The sequence below is a fragment of the Ranitomeya imitator genome, chromosome 4 (assembly GCF_032444005.1).
Source record: "Ranitomeya imitator isolate aRanImi1 chromosome 4, aRanImi1.pri, whole genome shotgun sequence".
NCBI lineage: Eukaryota > Metazoa > Chordata > Amphibia > Anura > Dendrobatidae > Ranitomeya > Ranitomeya imitator.
The window spans coordinates 244258527-244279232 of record NC_091285.1 but is presented as its reverse complement, the minus strand read 5'-3'; the positions used below and the strand labels follow the sequence as shown (position 1 = coordinate 244279232).

The following is a 20706-nucleotide window of genomic DNA, read 5'->3' as shown; positions in this document are numbered from 1 at the left end:
TGATGTGGTCGTGTTGGGGTTGCCATGGCTACAAGTCCATAACCCAGTATTGGATTGGAAATCAATGTCTGTGTCCAGCTGGGGTTGTCAGGGGGTACATGGTGATGTTCCATTTCTGTCTATTTCATCATCCACCCCTTCTGAGGTCCCAGAGTTCTTGTCGGATTACCGGGATGTATTTGATGAGCCCAAGTCCAGTGCCCTACCTCCGCATAGGGATTGTGATTGCGCTATCGATTTGATTCCTGGTAGTAAGTTTCCTAAAGGTCGACTGTTTAATTTGTCTGTGCCTAAGCACGCCGCTATGCGGAGTTACGTAAAGGAATCCTTGGAGAAGGGTCATATTCGCCCGTCGTCGTCGCCATTGGGAGCAGTGTTCTTTTTTGTGGCCAAGAAGGATGGTTCGCTGAGACCTTGTATTGATTACCGCCTTCTAAATAAAATCACGGTCAAATTTCAGTACCCCTTGCCGCTGCTGTCTGATTTGTTTGCTCGGATTAAGGGGGCTAGTTGGTTCACCAAGATAGATCTTCGTGGTGCGTATAATCTTGTGCGCATTAAACAGGGCGATGAATGGAAACCAGCATTTAATACGCCCGAGGGCCATTTTGAGTACCTGGTTATGCCATTCGGGCTTTCTAATGCTCCATCAGTGTTTCAGTCCTTTATGCATGACATCTTCCGAGAGTACCTGGATAAATTCCTGATTATATACTTGGATGATATTTTGGTCTTCTCGGATGATTGGGAGTCTCACGTGAAGCAGGTCAGAATGGTGTTCCAGGTCCTGCGTGCAAATTCTTTGTTTGTGAAGGGGTCAAAGTGTCTCTTTGGTGTTCAGAAGGTTTCATTTTTGGGTTTCATTTTTTCCCCTTCTACTATCGAGATGGACCCTGTTAAAGTTCAGGCCATTTATGATTGGACTCAGCCGACATCTCTGAAGAGTCTGCAAAAGTTCCTGGGTTTTGCTAATTTTTATCGTTGCTTCATCAATAATTTTTCTAGTATTGCTAAACCGTTGACTAATTTAACCAAGAAGGGTGCTGATGTGGTCAATTGGTCTTCTGCTGCTGTGGAAGCTTTTCAAGAGTTGAAGCGTCGTTTTTCTTCTGCCCCTGTGTTGTGTCAACCAGATGTTTTGCTCCCGTTCCAGGTCGAGGTTGATGCTTCTGAGATTGGAGCAGGGGCTGTTTTGTCGCAAAGAAGTTCTGATGGCTCGGTGATGAAACCATGCGCCTTCTTTTCCAGGAAGTTTTCGCCTGCTGAGCGTAATTATGATGTTGGCAATTGAGAGTTGCTGGCCATGAAGTGGGCATTCGAGGAGTGGCGTCAATGGCTTGAAGGAGCTAAGCATCCCGTGGTGGTCTTGACTGATCATAAGAACTTGACTTATCTCGAGTCTGCAAAACGGTTGAATCCTAGACAGGCTCGTTGGTCGCTGTTTTTCTCCCGTTTTGACTTTGTGGTTTCGTACCTTCCGGGCTCTAAAAATGTGAAGGCGGATGCCCTGTCTAGGAGTTTTGTGCCCGACTCTCCGGGTTTGTATGAGCCGGCGGGTGTTCTCAAGGAGGGGGTAATTTTGTCTGCCATCTCCCCTGATTTGCGGCGGGTGCTGCAAAAATTTCAGGCTAATAGACCTGACCGTTGCCCAGCGGAGAAACTGTTTGTCCCTGATAAATGGATGAGTAGAGTTATCTCTGAGGTTCATGGTTCGGTGTTGGCTGGTCATCCTGGAATCTTTGGTACCAGAGATTTGGTGGCTAGATCCTTTTGGTGGCCGTCTCTGTCGCGGGATGTGCGTTCATTTGTGCAGTCTTGTGGGATTTGTGCTCGGGCTAAGCCCTGCTGTTCTCGTGCCAGTGGGTTGCTTTTGCCCTTGCCAGTCCCGAAGAGGCCCTGGACACATCTCTATGGATTTTATTTCGGATCTCCCCGTCTCTCAAAAAATGTCGGTCATTTGGGTTGTTTGTGATCGCTTCTCGAAGATGGTCCATTTGGTACCCTTGTCTAAATTGCCTTCCTCCTCTGATTTGGTACCATTGTTCTTCCAGCATGTGGTTCGTTTACATGGCATTCCGGAGAACATCGTTTCTGACAGAGGTTCCCAGTTTGTTTCGAGGTTTTGGCGAGCCTTTTGTGCTAGGATGGGCATTGATTTGTCTTTTTCCTCGGCTTTCCATCCTCAGACAAATGGCCAGACTGAACGAACCAATCAGACCTTGGAAACATATCTGAGATGTTTTGTTTCTGCCGATCAGGATGATTGGGTGTCTTTTTTGCCTTTGGCTGAGTTCGCCCTTAATAATCGGGCCAGCTCGGCTACTTTGGTTTCGTCGTTTTTCTGCAATTCTGGTTTTCATCCTCGTTTCTCTTCAGGGCAGGTTGAGTCTTCTGACTGTCCTGGTGTGGATACTGTGGTGGATAGGTTGCAGCAGATTTGGACTCATGTGGTGGACAATTTGACATTGTCTCAGGAGAAGGCTCAACGTTTCGCTAACCGCAGGCGCTGTGTGGGTCCCCGACTTCGTGTTGGGGATTTGGTTTGGTTGTCATCTCGTTATATTCCTATGAAAGTTTCCTCTCCTAAGTTTAAGCCTCGTTTCATTGGTCCGTATAGGATTTCTGACGTTCTTAATCCTGTGTCTTTTCGTTTGACCCTTCCAGCTTCTTTTTCCATCCATAACGTATTCCATAGTTCATTGTTGCGGAGATACGTGGCACCTGTGGTTCCATCCGTTGATCCTCCTGCCCCGGTTTTGGTTGAGGGGGAGTTGGAGTATATAGTGGAGAAGATTTTGGATTCTCATATTTCGAGACGGAAACTTCAGTACCTGGTTAAGTGGAAGGGTTATGGTCAGGAAGATAATTCCTGGGTCTTTGCCTCTGATGTTCATGCTGCCGATCTGGTTCGTGCCTTTCATTTGGCCCATCCTGGTCGGCCTGGGGGCTCTGGTGAGGGTTCGGTGACCCCTCCTCAAGGGGGGGGTACTGTTGTGAATTCTGTGGTCAAGCTCCCTCCTGTGGTCATGAGTAGTACTTCGGCTGGTTCTGTCTATGAGCTTCTGCTGGTGGATGTGAGTGGGGCTGCGGCTTCTGAGTTTCCTTCCTCAGGTGACGAGGTTAAGTCGTTAGGTGCTGCTCTATTTAACTCCACCTAGTTCTTTGTTCCTGGCCTCCATTAAATGTTCCAGTATTGGTCTGGCTCTCTCCTGGATCGTTCTTGTGGCCTGTCTGCCCTGCATAAGCTAAGTTCTGCTTGTGTTACTTTTGTTTGCTATATTTTCTGTCCAGCTTGCTATATTGGTTTTTCTTGCTTGCTGGAAGCTCTGAGACGCAGAGGGAGCACCTCCGTACCGTTAGTCGGTGCGGAGGGTCTTTTTGCCCCTCTGCGTGGTTGTTTGTAGGTTTTTGTGCTGACCGCAAAGCTATCTTTCCTATCCTCGGTCTATTCAGTAAGTCGGGCCTCACTTTGCTAAAATCTATTTCATCTCTGTGTTTGTATTTTCATCTTAACTCACAGTCATTATATGTGGGGGGCTGCCTTTTCCTTTGGGGAATTTCTCTGAGGCAAGGTAGGCTTATTTTTCTATCTTCAGGGCTAGTTAGTTTCTCAGGCTGTGCCGAGTTGCATAGGGAGCGTTAGGCGCAATCCACGGCTACCTCTAGTGTGGTATGATAGGATTAGGGATTGCGGTCAGCAGAGTTCCCACGTCTCAGAGCTCGTCCTATGTTAGTAACTATCAGGTCACTTTGTGTGCTCTTAACCACTAGGTCCATTGTGGTTCTGAATCACCTGTTCATAACAAGAGATATCCTGGATGAAAACCTCTTCCAGAGTGCTCTGGACCTCAGACTTGGCCGAAGGTTCACCTTCCAACAAGACAATGACCCTAAGCACACAGCTAAAATAACAAAGAAGTTGGTTCAAAACAACTCTGTGACCCTTCTTGACTGGCCCAGCCAGAGCCCTGACCTAAACCTAATTGAGCATCTATGGAGAGACCTGAAAATGGCTGTCTACCAACGTTCACCATCCAACCTGATGGAACTGGAGAGGATCTGCAAGGAAGAATGACAGAGGATCCCGAAATCCAGGTGTTAAAAACTTGTTGCATCATTCCCAAGAAGACTCATGGCTGTACTAGCTCAAAAGGGTGCTTCTACTCAATACTGAGAAAAGGGTCTGAGTATTTATGACCATGTGATGTTTCAGTTTTTCATTTTTAATAAATTTTCAAAAATTACTACCTTTCTGATTTTCAGTCAAGATGGGATGCAGAGTGTACATTAATTAGAAAAAAATTAACTTTTTTGAATTTAGCTACCAAATGTCTGCAATGTGAAGACACAAAAGAGAATAGTAAAACCAAAAACACTCAGTTTGAAAAAAATTTTTTTGCAGTAATCCGCAAGTGCTAGTAAAAGATGTAAATAACAGGGTATTTGGTTGATACGTTTTTTGCAAAAAATGTATACTAAGCTGCTCTACCAATCTTCACGGTATACCCATATCAGAGCAGTCCTAACTAATGTATGCAATCCCTATCTGATGTATTTAAAAACCTGATCATCTGTATATTACCTGTGTGAACAGGGTTCAGAGAGGAAAAATCCATGTGTGCATACAGGGTAGAACAGCTTTTGTGCAGATAGCCCAAGAGGAGTGGTGGAACTCCCCAGTCTTGTAGACACAAGAGAACAATTATGGAAACAGGAACACATGGGCTACTTGCACAGTGAACAAGTCTGTAAGAACATGTTCACACACCACCAAGAAACCTGAAGACACAAAAGAGAATAGTAAAACCAAAAACAGTCAGTTTGAAAAAAATTTTTTTGCAGTAATCCGCAAGTGCTAGTAAAAGATGTAAATAACAGGGTATTTGGTTGATACGTTTTTTGCAAATGTGTATGCACACATGGATTTTTCCTCTCTGAACCCTGTTCACACAGGTAATATACAGATGATCAGGTTTTTAAATACATCAGATAGGGATTGCATACATTAGTTAGGACTGCTCTGATATGGGTATACCGTGAAGATTGGTAGAGCAGCTTAGTATACATTTTTTGCAAAAAACGTATCAACCAAATACCCTGTTATTTACATCTTTTACTAGCACTTGCGGATTACTGCAAAAAAATTTTTTTCAAACTGAGTGTTTTTGGTTTTACTATTCTCTTTTGTGTCTTCAGGTTTCTTGGTGGTGTGTGAACATGTTCTTACAGACTTGTTCACTGTGCAAGTAGCCCATGTGTTCCTGTTTCCACAAATGTCTGCAATAAAGCAAAGAGTGAAAAATGTAAAGGGGTCTGAATACTTTCCGTGCCCACTGTAGTCCTGGTTATAAATGAGGGGAAGCTAGGGTCAGCACTCGGCACCACTGGTCTTTTTTCTCTGAGTATAAAAGGATCAGGCATGTTGAAATTCTTTCTCATGACATGGTAAATGGTCATCATTTATGTCGTATTACATGGTCATCATTATTTCATGATAGACATTTTCCTTTTGGATGTAGAACAATGATGTAAGGGGCTTGACAATTGGAAATGCTAACAGCATGTACAATGATGGGGAGGGGCCATGTTCACTTTTACCCGTTCAGTCCAGGACAGTTGTGTAGATACCAGATAACAATGTAGATTGCCTATGTAATACATTACCTGAAATGTAACTAACGGTCCAACAACATGAAACTTCCATGGTATGTATAATGTCATTCAAGCTCCCCTGCAAGTATAGAATATTTAACACTTTCTGATTAATAGCTGCTGCACTTCTGAAATATTGAATAATGATGAAATTAAAATGATCATTATCATGTTGCCGTGCAATGAGTAATAGTGCGGTCCTTTCATTTGTTGCTTTTTAATTAACTATCCTTCCACTGCTTTCTGTGTCAGTCATGTAGATTGTGTATTTGGGCACAACTCCAGGGTAAGTAACTTTTGTTTGTGCCAAAAAAGAATATTGAATTATTGCTTGTTTTATGTTACAAATTTAGTCTCTCTAAAAATAATGTTTTAGTCAGTGATTTACAGTTCATTACTATTATAATTGTACATTTACTGCAATAGTAATATCGTTTGTGAGTGAAGATAAGGCTATACAACCTTTTATCGTGATGGTTAACGGAAAAAATACTTTTGTTGTGCTACTTGCACTTTTGAACTTTGTGCTAGAGCCTCTCTTTATTTGTGCAAGAATTAAAATTTGATATTTCAGTTTTTTTTAACCAATGTTTTAAAGGGAACTTGTCACATGAAAAAACATTATTAACCTGGAGATTTGGGATCAATCTGTAGCAGGTTAATAGTGATCTGAACCTACCAGGCACTGGCACGTGGAGCTTCGATGCAGAGAGGAAAATAACTTTATTCCTCCCGGCAGCTTTTGGGTTTCAGTGACTGGGTGGCGCCGGCGTTGGATCAGTCACCACTGCAACTGCACTGACTGACAGCCGGTCCTGATGCTGAGCAAGTGAGCTGTCAGTCAGTATCAGAGGTGTGATTACAGCGGGGCATTTCTTCCTGGCAGTGGGGCTCTCAGTGCAAGTGCCGGACAGTTACAGAACACTATTACGCTGCTGATTAATCCCATATCTGCAGGATAATAGCGTTTTTTCACGTGACAGGTTCTCTTTAACATTTTCTGTTTTGTTACAAAAAGTCTGAACATTAAGTGCACAGTCCTTCCATTCTTCAGTATTTATGTTCATTCGGCTCAGACAAGCAAGCTTGTGATGAAAGGGGAACAGCTAATCTATGGTGCTATATGTCTGTATTTAAGAATTTAGATATAGACATTAATAGAGAGGGGAAAGTAATTTGAATGGGCATTCCCTTACAATTTGATATTTTGTTTTGTCCAATAACATTTACCGGTACCATCCTCGTTATCTAGCAGGTTGTTTTCTCAGGTATACAGTGGAAATGCATTCACATGGCTGAATTTTCTGTCCATGCAGGAAAAGTTTTCTCTGCGTTTTTCCATTCCCCAAAACATGACACAAAATATAAATGTTATTCATTATATTGTTAGAGCAAACCCCTGTAATAATGATTATAAATTATTATTTTCTCAAGGGCGACTTCTGATTCTTCAAGCAAATTCTGATTCATCTGTTAATCCATCTTACATTTTGCCAAGCCTTAATTTGTACAACATGGCATTAGGGATATGTCGATTGTCTGCATTTCGAGAAAGGGACTTGGAAGCTGAGTTGCTCTTTTTAAAAGGTATTATGACTAGTCATCCTGCGTCCATTCTCCATTGCCTTTGGACCTTTGCATCCTGACTGATGGACCTATCATCCTCCTTTCAGGTGGACTATATGCAGCTAAATAAGTTAGTCTAAGGCTACGATGACACTCTAATATTTGGTCAGTATTTTACCAAAGTATCTGTAAGCCAAAAGCAGAGGTGGAACAGTCAGAGACAAAGTAGAATAGAAACAGAAACACGTTGCCACTTCTATATTTTTGACCCACTTCTCAGTTTGGCTTACAAATACTGACCAAAACACTGTCATGTAAACGTGGCCTACTAGTCCATCAGAACTAGGCCATATAGCACCTCAACTCATTTCTCCAGTGATGGGATTATCAGATACATTGTTAAGAACACGGATAATACATTGTAGCCTGTGTGAACTGTTCTTATATCAGTAATTACCACAAACTGGTGGGACCACAGGAGTGGTAGCAAGGCATTTTCCAGGTTTGCGTTGGATCATTTGTATGTATTCTATCTAATTTCCAGCAGTAATGTGGATAACTTATGATTAGAGGTGATCAGAAAATAGTCTAAAAAGTTTTGTACTACTGTTAGTTTGCAAATGTTTTTCCCAGAAATCTTTATGGCTTATGTACTATTGTAGGTAAGACAGAACGCCTGATGTTTGTCTTAGGAGATGATGAAAAGTCCTACGCCATCAAGTCCTTCTCAGAAGCTATAAACATTAGCAGGGAAAATGATCAAAACTTCAGGTAAGACATCAGTCATTTAATGAAGGATCATGTAATTCACAAAGAAGTATTGAATATAGTGGTTTTACGTGTAGAAAATAGGATCGATATATACAAATTAGTGCAAAGCTACGGAGCAGGTATGTAGCAGCCAAATTCCAACACTGTACAAACACCTTTTGCTAAGTCACCATATTTTATTTGGCATCCCCTTTAGTTCAGTATTGGACTTACTGCCAACTCTACTATCTACAGTTTGTTGAATCGGCGTTTCGAGTCATTTATGTCAGCGTTTCCAAACTAAGGTTTCCATTAGTTTTTACTGTTTGCGATGATGCAAATATTTTTTTAAGGTCTTGTGGCTGCAATGAGTGTTTAATGAGTTTTTGATGTTGCAGATTATTAGGTAAATTAGGATACTTGCGTTTTTATTAATTGCGTTTTGAGTGCATTTTTTACAGCCGTTTTAATTCCATTTTTGACTGCTTCTTTTTTGTCTTTTTAGTATGTAATTTTTTAAATGATCTTACTTTGCTTTTAGCTGGTATTTGGCTTTGGCAAAACATCAGCACAGGGAAAATGCACTAAAATGCCTGTGTCTTTCTTTTCGGCTTTTCCACATCCAATACAATTCTATGGGGAAAATCTGCACATAAAAGTCATCGTGTCCATTAGAGAAATTGACGTCTTGTGGATTTGAAACATGCACATGTAAAAAAACACAATGGATATGAGATTTCTGTAAATCCCATCCACTTTGCTGGGTCTGTAAGACGCTGCTTTTTTTATGCAGCGAAAATATGCAACTTTAAATCTTGCCAAAAACTCATTGTGGGAACATAGGCTTGAATTTATGACTTCACTTAACACCCACTAAGGCTGTGTTTCCCCTATGAGTTTTGGCGAGATTTTAAGATGTGTATTTTTGCTGTGTAAAAAACACACAGTTCTAGCAGAGTGCATGGGATTTATGGATGTCTCATGCCCACTGTGCTTCTTTTTTACTCAACAAACCACAAGAAAACCAATAGGAAGTCATTGAGGCAAAAAATCATTCTAAAGTTAAATATTTTATTAGTATACAAATATAATAAATGTGGGGGGACACATAGAAACAAGGAAAAAGGAGAAAAGGGTGCAGATGTCAAACTAAGACAGGAGACATGCTCCATAAATAATGACAAAAATGCATATCCAGTGTGAAACCAGATGAAGTATGTAAATGTGTCAGGTGTCAGGTAATACAAATATATGCTACAATTATAGCCAGCCGTTCAAGTGAAATATAGTCTAGAAAAAAGACGACTGAGGGGCGATCTAATAACCATGTATAAGTATATAAGGGGACAATACAAATATCTCGCTGAGGATCTGTTTATACCAAGGAAGGTGATGGGCACAAGGGGGCATTCTTTGCGTCTGGAGGAGAGAAGGTTTTTCCACCAACATAGAAGAGGATTCTTTACTGTTAGGGCAGTGAGAATCTGGAATTGCTTGCCTGAGGAGATGGTGATGGCGAACTCAGTCGAGGGGTTCAAGAGAGGCCTGGATGTCTTCCTGGAGCAGAACAATATTGTATCATACAATTATTAGGTTCTGTAGAAGGACGTAGATCTGGGGATTTATTATGATGGAATATAGGCTGAACTGGATGGACAAATGTCTTTTTTCGGCCTTACTAACTATGTTACTATGTTACTGTGATGGTCAAATGAATATAAGTAAATATATCATATTGTATATTAGAACAAGTATATAATTATTCATGCATCTATGCACCACTACTCAATTAGCAAAATTAAACAAGTGATAATAGTTATTACATACCAGAATATCAGCAAGGCCTCCACAGTGATGCGCCCACCCCGACGCGCGTTTCGGTGATACATCCATCAGGGGACGGTGTCATCATGGATAGAGGAGGTTTAAAAATATAGCACAGACCAAAGGGACACAGACTCGGCATTGATTGAAACATACGCAGTGAGACGGAGCCAAAAGTTTGCCGTCACCCATGTTCTTTTTTTTTTATTTACTCCGCATAAACTGACCTACGAAGTGTGTTTCAGATTAGCAACATATCAGTTTCTCATGCGGTTATTATGAGTTTTATGTGCAGATTTTTCCCATAGACTTGCATTAGATAGAGAAAATCAGCAGGTACAAAAGTGCACATGTGGTGGAAACTAATCAAAAATGCATGTAATCCACACATATCCACTATATCAATGGTTTTGTCAAAGACAAATACCAAGTAGTATCAAAAACAGAACATTTGTGTTTAAAGCATGACATGAGACAAAAAAATGCATGCAAAAACACTCAAACGCAATGAAAGAATGCAACAAACTAATTGACTTAATAGATGCAGAAATACTCCTCTTGGGAACTGAACCATGGCCATGTGCACACGTTGAGTATTTGACATCAGTACTTGTAAGTCAAAATCAGGAGTGGGTGATAAATACAGAAGTGGTGCATATGTTTCTATTAGGCTGCCGTCACACTAGCAGTATGTGGTCAGTATTTTACATCAGTATTGGAAGCCAAAACCAGGAGTGGAACAATCAGAGGAAAAGTATAATAGAAACCCGTCACCACTTCTGTATTTTTCACCCACTCCTGGTTTTGGCTTACAAATATTGAGGTCAAATACTGAACGTGTGACCGTGGCCTTATACTTTTCCTCTGATTGTTCCTCTCCTGGTTTTGGCTTACAGATACTGAGGTAAAGTATTCACCTAATACTGAACGTGCGAACATGGCCTAAGAGGGCCTGCTCCAGAGACCCATTTTTAGGTCTCATTCACACCTTCAGTATTTGATCAGTTTTTACCTCAGTATTTGTAAGTCAAAGTCAGGAGTGGAACAGTTAGGAAATGTATAATGGAAACATGTCACCTCACCACTTCTGAATTTATCACCCACACCTTGTTTTACCTTACAAGTACTGAGGTAAAAAACTCACCAAGTACCAAACATGTGAGCGTGACCTTAGCTTGAGTACCACTGCAAATAATGGGTCACACTCTGGTGGACTTAGCTTAAGCGTATATTATATGGTTAGCAATATGCAACCTCTTAAAGGTTGTTCATTTGAGACCATCCCATTGAGCACAACAAGTGATATTAAATGTGTACATTTATTATACTAATTATATTTTATGTAATTGTTTTTGACCTACAGTTTAATAAGGAAATGTTACCTGGAGATCGCACTTGTATACCTGCATATGTCCAGTTTGGAGGCAAACAAAGCAAATTCTATACCTTTACCTGCCATGAAAACACCTTCATCGAAGCGAAAGGTAATCCTAACAATTCCCTGATGATTTCTACCTTTGTCTCAGTAGCTAACATTGTACCTTAAGATCTGTCTCCCTTCATTTTGTATTTTTCTGAAAATCGGAAGTGGCATTTACGTATCCCAAAACATTTATTTCCATAATGGAGGGTTTCATATCAGTATAACACTACTGTGCAATGGGTTTGATAGGGGGGAATTTTCTATGTAATTTGTGACTCAGAGTTCAGATACTGCATTTTATACAGTATTTGAAGCGCAAAATGATTCAGAACATGGCGTGTGAGGTGGAGAAAAATGCCGTGGGCCTTGATTGTAAGAAGTGATGTAATTATTATAATGTAGATCAGTGAATAATGATATGGGAATCTCACTAGTTGTTATGAGCAAATATAGAGATTATGATGTATATTTCATTTCTACATTCAGTGTTGGAGGCACAGTGCATTACTAATATCGTCTTAAACACCATAATCTCTACCTTCAAGGGCTAAATTGAGATCTCCAGGCCTCAAGTTCTTTATAAGAGATTTTTCAATCACAAGAAATCTTGTTATATTTCAGCATTTCTGAGGCCAACCCCCACTACCACTTATTTTATTTGCAAGGTTCTTCCTGTGCATACAAAAAGTGGGTCCGGCAACAGAAGTTGCATTATTTATTTCCATTTTGTTTAAAGAGGACCTATCACCAGGGCGTATTGTATTCTGGCTGCTCCACTAATGATTTTTTTAAATTTGCCATATGGTTTCTTCAATCCTTCGGCAAGGGATGCCTTGTTTTTTTTGCACTGCGTGTGTTATTTGATGTAAACTTGCAGCAGTAAAGTCTCACAATGTACACCAAAGATCCTATGCATACAGAAAGAAATTGAGTCTTTATGCAGGTCTTTCCATTAGGCTCAATTCACAAGAGCATATAAAAAATTGTCCAATTTTCATCCAGAATAAACCCCACTGATTTTTGATCTGTATTGTCATCTGCAGGGGTGGATTAAGAGTAGCAAGGGCCCAGGCAGTTTAGCAGGCGTGGGCCCCCACCCAGGTACCCAATGTATCACGTGGCATGTCACGTTATCCCTTTTGATAGATCATGTGCTAGGTCATGTGAGTAACATACATGTGCTCTGGTGCACAACTGTAGATGGAAAACAACAGAGATAATGGCGTGCATGGCGCACCGCACACATTTTCCCCTTATTTACAGCATTACACTTAACATAGTGCAATGCAAAATAGAGTAGCGGTGGAAAATTAATTTTCCCAAGGGGCCACATGAGAGACCCGTAACTGTTGTGGAGGCTAAACCAATAGGCTGAAATTAATTCTGTTCAACTTTAATATTAACATATTACGGTAGTTATAATTATTTTTTATATTAATTGTATCACTTATTGAGTAGACTTAAATATGCTAACATCCCCCTAAATACAATATGAGCCCCCACACAGCCCCCTATTTACAGTATGAGCTCCCACACAGCCCCCTATTTACAGTATGAGCTCCCACATAAACCGTACATACATTGGCTTGTGAAAATATTCACCCTCTTTGGCATTTTTCGTGTTTTTCTACCTCACAACCTGGAATTTCACTAGTTTTTTTAGGTTCTTGCATCACTTAATGTTAAGAACATGCCTACAGCTGTGAACATTTTTTATTTTTATTGTGAAGCAAACAACAAATAGAACAAAATAACTGAAATATCAGGATGCAGAACTATTCACCTCCCTAAAGTCAGTACTTTGTAGAGCCTCCTTTTGTGGTGATTACAGCTACAAGTAATCCTTGTTCCCCTGACTTGTGCTATACTTAGGGCTAGTTTGAGTACATGGGATGCCTAAGCTTAATGCACACAAGCGCAGTTGTATCGGCTGACTGACCTATCGTCCTCATATAACTTCTTGACTCGCATGTCCAGTGAACTCTTCTGTGCTTTTGAACGCATTCCTGGTACGCACGCTGACTGGCGATGACGGTATACCAGGTCCTTCCTCCTGACTGTTCCATATGTGATTCCGGAATGCTCACTCAGGTGTCGGCGATCTGGGTAACATTTGTAAGTGCACTTACAACTATTTATACGAGACCAGACACACACAGTACTTACTATGTGGCATAGCGACACGTGTTGGGACGTGGCTCATTTCCTACCTCTCATTGGCCTGGGCAAGTATAGTTTGCTTTGATGTGTATGCTACCATCACCTGTTTTAGGGCTTACAAGTTATCATGGTCTTATTATAGAAACTTGGTATTTCTTTTGTCTTTATAATTTTGATATGTACTATCCTTATCAATCAGCATTATAAGACAGATATATTTTTACTGTCTTTATTTTCAACTTATCAAACGGTCATCTTGGATGATTAAATTTTTTGTCTACGCATGTCATAATTTAATAGCTCATTATATATATATTTTCAGGCATTTTCTTTAAGCAATTTTATATATATTTACTGTGATATTATATATAAGCGCCTGAAATCATCCCTCCTTTGGCATATGCTCTGTCAACTATATCTAACATATTTTCCCAGCTTATATACTGGGTTTACAGCAGCATTGCCAATTTAGGTCCAGAGGTTCTTTCTATTTGTTATACATTTATTATCATGCCTTACTGTGAAACTTAGCTATGTTTCACTTTTCATGTGATTTTAGATGTTTTTAATGTTTGCACTGATTGTTTACCCAATAATGCCTGTTTCACATTTCATCAAGTGGTGTGCACCGTCTTTTGCACCTTCTTCTCTCTTGTTGGTTTCAGTACAGTTACAAGTTTCTTTGGATAAATCTCTATGAGCTTTCCACATCTTTCGCCTGGGATTTTTTCCTATTCCTCAAGGCAAAACTGCTCCAGCTCCTTCATGTTATCTGTTCACCAAAGAAAAGCATCTATCTTCAAGTGTGACTACTGATCACATTATCAATTGGATTGAGGTTTGGCTTTGTCTAGGCCTCGCAAAAACATTTAGACATTTCCCCTTAACCCCTTAGTGACAGAGCCAATTTGGTACTTAATGACCAGGCCAATTTTTGCAATTCTGACCACTGTCACTTTATGAGGTTATAACTCTGGAACGCTTCAACGGATCCCGCTGATTCTGAGATTGTTTTTTCGTGACATATTGTACTTCATGTTAGTGGTAACATTTCTTCGATATTACTTGCGATTATTTATGAAAAAAACGGAAATATGGCGAAAATTTTTAAAATTTTGCAATTTTCAAAACTTGGTATTTTTATGCCCTTAAACCAGAGAGATATGTCACGAAAAATAGTTAATAAATAACATTTCCCACATGTCTACTTTACATCAGCACAATTTTGGAAACAAAAATTTCTTTTCTTAGGGAGTTATAAGGGTTAAAAGTTGACCAGCAATTTCTCATTTTTACAACACCATTTTTTTTTTAGGGACCACATCACATTTGAAGTCATTTTGAGGGGTCTATATGATAGAAAATAATGAAGTGTGACACCATTCTAAAAACTACACCCCTCAAGGTTCTCAAAACCACATTCAAGAAGTTTATTAACCCTTTACGTGCTTCACAGGAACTGAAACAATGTGGAAGGAAAAAATGAACATTTAACTTTTTTTTGCAAACATCTTAATTCAGAACCATTTTTTTTATTTTCACAAGTGTAAAAACAGAAATGTAACCATAAATTTTGTTATGCAATTTCTCCTGAATACGCCAATACCCCATATGTGTGGGTAAACCACTATTAGGGCGCACCGCAGAACTTAGAAGTGAAGGAGCGCCGTTTGACTTTTTCAATGCAGAATTGGCTGCCATGTCACGTTTAGAGAGCCCCTGATGTGCCTAAACAGTGGAAACTCCCCACAAGTGACACCATTTTGGAAACTAGACCCCTTAAGGAACTTATCTAGATGTGTGGTGAGCACTTTGAACCCCCAAGTGCTTCACAGAAGTTTATAACGTAGAGCCGTGAAAATAAAAAATCGCTTTTGCTTACACAAAAATGATCTTTTCGCCCACAAATTCTTATTTTCACAAGGGTAACAGGAGAAATTAGACCACAAAAGTTGTTGTGCGATTTCTCCTGAATACGTCGATACCCCATATGTGAGGGTAAACCACTGTTTGGGCGCACCGCAGAGCTTGGAAGTGAAGGAGCTCCGTTTTACTTTTTCAATGTTGAATTGGCTGGAATTGTGATTGGACGCCATGTCGCGTTTGGAGAGCCCCTGATGTGCCTAAACAGTGGAAACCCCCCACAAGTGACACCATTTTGGAAACTAGACCACTTAAAGAACTTATCTAGATGTGTGGCGAGCACTTTGAACCCCCATGTGCTTCACAGAAGTTTATAACGTAGAGCCGTGAAAAAAAAAAATCGCATTTTTTCTACAAAAATGATCTTTTTGCCCACAAATTTTTATTTTCACAAGGGTAACAGGAGAAATTAGACCACAAAAGTTGTTGTGCAATTTCTCCTGAGTACGCTGATACCCAATATGTGGGGGTAAACAACTGTTAGGGCGCACCGCAGAGCTTGGAAGAGAAGGAGTGCCGTTTTACTTTTTCAATGTAGAATTGGCTGGAATTGAGATTGGACGCCATGTCGCGTTTGGAGAGCCCCTGATGTGCCTAAACAGTGGAAACCCCCCACAAGTGACACCATTTTGGAAACTAGACCCCTTAAGGAACTTATCTAGATGTGTGGTGAGCACTTTGATCCCCCATGTGCTTCACAGAAGTTTATAACGTAGAGCCGTGAAAAAAAAAAATTGCATTTTTTCTACAAAAATGATCTTTTTGCCCACAAATTTTTATTTTCACAAGGGTAACAGGAGAAATCAGACGACTAAAGTTGTTGTGCAATTTCTCCTGAGTACGTCGATACCCAATATGTGGGGGTAAACCACTGTTTGGGCGCACCGCAGAGCTTGTTAGAGAAAGAGTGCCGTTTTACTTTTTCAATGTAGAATTGGCTGGAATTGAGATCGAACGCCATGTCGCGTTTGGAGAGCCCATGATGTGCCTAAACAGTAGAAATCCACCACAAGTGACCCCATTTTGGAAACTAGACCCCCCATGGAACTTATCTAGATGTGTGGTGAGAACCTTGAATGCCCAAGTGCTTCACAGAAGTTTATAACGTAGAGCCGTGAAAAAAAAATCGCATTTTTTCTACAAAAATGATCTTTTTGCCCACAAATTTTTATTTTCACAAGAGTAACAGGAGAAATTAGACCACAAAAGTTGTTGTGCAATTTCTCCTGAGTACGCTGATACCCAATATGTGGGGGTAAACAACTGTTAGGGCGCACCGCAGAGCTTGGAAGAGAAGGAGTGCCGTTTTACTTTTTCAATGTAGAATTGGCTGGAATTGAGATTGGACGCCATGTCGCGTTTGGAGAGCCCCTGATGTGCCTAAACAGTGGAAACCCCCCACAAGTGACACCATTTTGGAAACTAGACCCCTTAAGGAACTTATCTAGATGTGTGGCGAGCACTTTGATCCCCCATGTGCTTCACAGAAGTTTATAACGTAGAGCCGTGAAAAAAAAAAATTGCATTTTTTCTACAAAAATGATCTTTTTGCCCACAAATTTTTATTTTCACAAGGGTAACAGGAGAAATCAGACGACTAAAGTTGTTGTGCAATTTCTCCTGAGTACGTCGATACCCAATATGTGGGGGTAAACCACTGTTTGGGCGCACCGCAGAGCTTGTTAGAGAAAGAGTGCCGTTTTACTTTTTCAATGTAGAATTGGCTGGAATTGAGATCGAACGCCATGTCGCGTTTGGAGAGCCCATGATGTGCCTAAACAGTAGAAATCCACCACAAGTGACCCCATTTTGGAAACTAGACCCCCCATGGAACTTATCTAGATGTGTGGTGAGAACCTTGAATGCCCAAGTGCTTCACAGAAGTTTATAACGTAGAGCCGTGAAAAAAAAAATCGCATTTTTTCTACAAAAATGATCTTTTTGCCCACAAATTTTTATTTTCACAAGGGTAACAGGAGAAATTAGACCACTAAAGTTGTTGTGCAATTTCTCCTGAGTACGTGGATACCCAATATGTGGGGGTAAACCACTGTTTGGGCGCACCGCAGAGCTTGTTAGAGAAAGAGTGCCGTTTTACTTTTTCAATGTAGAATTGGCTGGAATTGAGATCGGACGCCATGTCTCGTTTGGAGAGCCCCTGATGTGCCTAAACAGTAGAAATCCCCCACAAGTGACCCCATTTTGGAAACTAGACCCCCCATGGAACTTATCTAGATGTGTGGTGAGAACCTTGAATGCCCAAGTGCTTCACAGAAGTTTATAACGTAGAGCCGTGAAAAAAAAATCGCATTTTTTCTACAAAAATGATCTTTTTGCCCACAAATTTTTATTTTCACAAGGGTAACAGGAGAAATTAGACCACAAAAGTTGTTGTGCAATTTCTCCTGAGTACGCTGATACCCAATATGTGGGGGTAAACAACTGTTAGGGCGCACCGCAGAGCTTGGAAGAGAAGGAGTGCCGTTTTACTTTTTCAATGTAGAATTGGCTGGAATTGAGATTGGACGCCATGTCGCGTTTGGAGAGCCCCTGATGTGCCTAAACAGTGGAAACCCCCCACAAGTGACACCATTTGGGGAACTAGACCCCTTAAGGAACTTATCTAGATGTGTGGCGAGCACTTTGATCCCCCATGTGCTTCACAGAAGTTTATAACGTAGAGCCGTGAAAAAAAAAAATTGCATTTTTTCTACAAAAATGATCTTTTTGCCCACAAATTTTTATTTTCACAAGGGTAACAGGAGAAATTAGACCACTAAAGTTGTTGTGCAATTTCTCCTGAGTACGTCGATACCCAATATGTGGGGGTAAACCACTGTTTGGGCGCACCGCAGAGCTTGTTAGAGAAAGAGTGCCGTTTTACTTTTTCAATGTAGAATTGGCTGGAATTGAGATCGGACGCCATGTCGCGTTTGGAGAGCCCCTGATGTGCCTAAACAGTAGAAATCCCCCACAAGTGACCCCATTTTGGAAACTAGACCCCCCATGGAACTTATCTAGATGTGTGGTGAGAACCTTGAATGCCCAAGTGCTTCACAGAAGTTTATAATGCAGAGCCGTGAAAATAAAAAATATTTTTTTTTTCCACAAAAAAGATTTTTTAGCCCCCAAGTTTTTATTTTCACAAGGGTAACAAGAGAAATTGGACCCCAAAAGTTGTTGTCCAATTTGTCCTGAGTATGCTGGTACCCCATATGTGGGGGTAAACCACTGTTTGGGCGCACGGCAGAGCTCGGAAGGAAGGAGCGCCGTTTTGGAATGCAGACTTTGATAGAATGGTCTGCGGGTATTATGTTGCGTTTGCAGAGCCCCTGATGTACCTAACCAGTAGAAACCCTCCACAAGTGACCCCATTTTGGAAACTAGACCCCCCAAGGAACTTATCTAGATGTGTGGTGAGAACTTTGAATGCCCAAGTGCTTCACAGAAGTTTAGAATGCAGAGTCGTGAAAATAAAAAATATTTTTTTTTTCCACAAAAAAGATATTGTAGCCCCCAAGTTTTTATTTTCACAAGGGTAACAGGAGAAATTGGACTGCAATAGTTGTTGTCCAATTTATCCCGAGTACGCTGATGCGCCATATGTGGGGTAAACCACTGTTTGGGCGCACGGCAGAGCTCGGAAGGGAAAGAGCGCCTTTTTGGAATGCAGACTTTGATAGAATGGTCTGTGGGCATTATGTTGCGATTGCAGAGCCCCTGATGTACCTAAACTGTAGTAACCCCCCACAAGTGACCCCATTTTGAAAACTAGACCCCCCAAGGAACTTATCTAGATGTGTGGTGAGAACTTTGAATGCCCAAGTGCTTCACAGAAGTTTAGAATGCAGAGTCGTGAAAATAAAAAATATTTTTTTTTTTCACAAAAAAGATTTTGTAGCCCCCAAGTTTTTATTTTCACAAGGGTAACAAGAGAAATTGGACCCCAGAAGTAGTTGTCCAATTTATCCCGAGTACGCTGATGCCCCATATGTGGGTGTAACCCACTGTTTGGGCGCACGGCAGAGCTCAGAAGGGAGGGAGCACCATTTGACTTTTTGAGCGCAAAATTGGCTGTCGTGTTTGGAGACCCCCTGATGTACCTAAACAGTGGAAACCCCCCAATTCTAGCTCCAACCCTAACCCCAACACACCCCTAACCCTAATCCCAACCTGATCCATAATCCTAATCACTAACCCTAACCATAATCACAACCCTTACCCCAAAACAACCCTAATGTCAACCCTAACCATAACCCTAATCAAAACCCTAAATCCAACACACCCCTAATCCTAATCTCAACCCTAACCTCAAACCTAACCCTAATCCCAATACACCCCTAATCACAACCCTAACCTTAACCCTAATCCCAAACCTAACCCTAATCCCAAGCGTAACCCTAATGCCAACCCTAACCCTAATACCAACCCTAATCCAAACCTTAACCCTAATCCCAGCTCTAACCCTAACTTTAGCCCCAACCCTAGCCCTAACTTTAGCCCCAACCCTAACCCTAGCCCTAAGGCTACTTTCACACTTGCGTCGTTTGGCATTCCGTCGCAATCCGTCGTTTTGGACAAGAAACGGATCCTGCAAATGTGCCCGCAGGATGCGTTTTTTGCCCATAGACTTGTATTGCCGAAGGATCATGACGGATGGCCACACGTCGCGTCCGTCGTGCACTGGATCAGTTGTGTTTTGGCGGAGCGTCGGCACAAAAAAACGTTCAATGAAACGTTTTTTTGTACGTCGCATCCGCCATTTCTGACTGCGCATGCGTGGCCGTATTGCCTGGCCGTAACTCCGCCCCCTCCTCCCCAGGACTTAGATTGGGCAGCGGATGCGTTGAAAAACTACAGCTGCTGCCCACGTTGTGCACAATTTTCACAACGTGCGTCGGTATGTCGGGCCGACGCATTGCGACGGCCCCGTACCGACATAAGTGTGAAAGAAGCCTAACCCTAAGTTTAGCCCCAACCCTAACCCTAAATTTAGCCCCAACCCTAACCCTAAATTTAGCCCCAACCCTAGCCCTAACCCTAACCCTACCCCTAACCCTAGCCCTAACCCTAGCCCTACCCCTAACCCTACCCCTAACCCTACCCCTAACCCTAACCCTACCCCTAACCCTACCCCTAACCCTACCCCTAACCCTACCCCTAATTTTAGCCCCAACTGCTGTTCTCCTGCCGGCCGGCAGATGGAGACAGATGGCGGGCGCACTGGGCATGCGTCCGCCATGTTCTTCTGCCGGCGGCCAGGAGGAGCAGCAAGAGGATCCAGGGACCTAGGTGAGTATGCTAGGGTCCCCGAATCCCCCTATTTCTCTGTCCTCTGATGTGCGATCACATCAGAGGACAGAGAATTACACTTTACTTTTTTTTTTTTTTTTTTGCGGTCGCCGGTA

At 41.5% G+C, this 20706-nt stretch overlaps 1 protein-coding gene across 6 annotated transcripts in view; it reads left to right on the top strand.

Moving 5' to 3' along the window:
• The window catches only part of CFAP54 (cilia and flagella associated protein 54), a 752512-nt gene that overhangs the window by 672384 nt on the left and 59422 nt on the right, over positions 1-20706 (top strand). For all 6 annotated transcript variants that reach the window (XM_069764454.1, XM_069764457.1, XM_069764455.1 and 3 more), the window contains 3 exons: positions 7087-7239; positions 7881-7989; positions 11156-11276. In XM_069764454.1, the coding sequence (XP_069620555.1) occupies positions 7087-7239; positions 7881-7989; positions 11156-11276 (383 nt within the window). The remainder of the gene's footprint in view (positions 1-7086; positions 7240-7880; positions 7990-11155; positions 11277-20706) is intronic.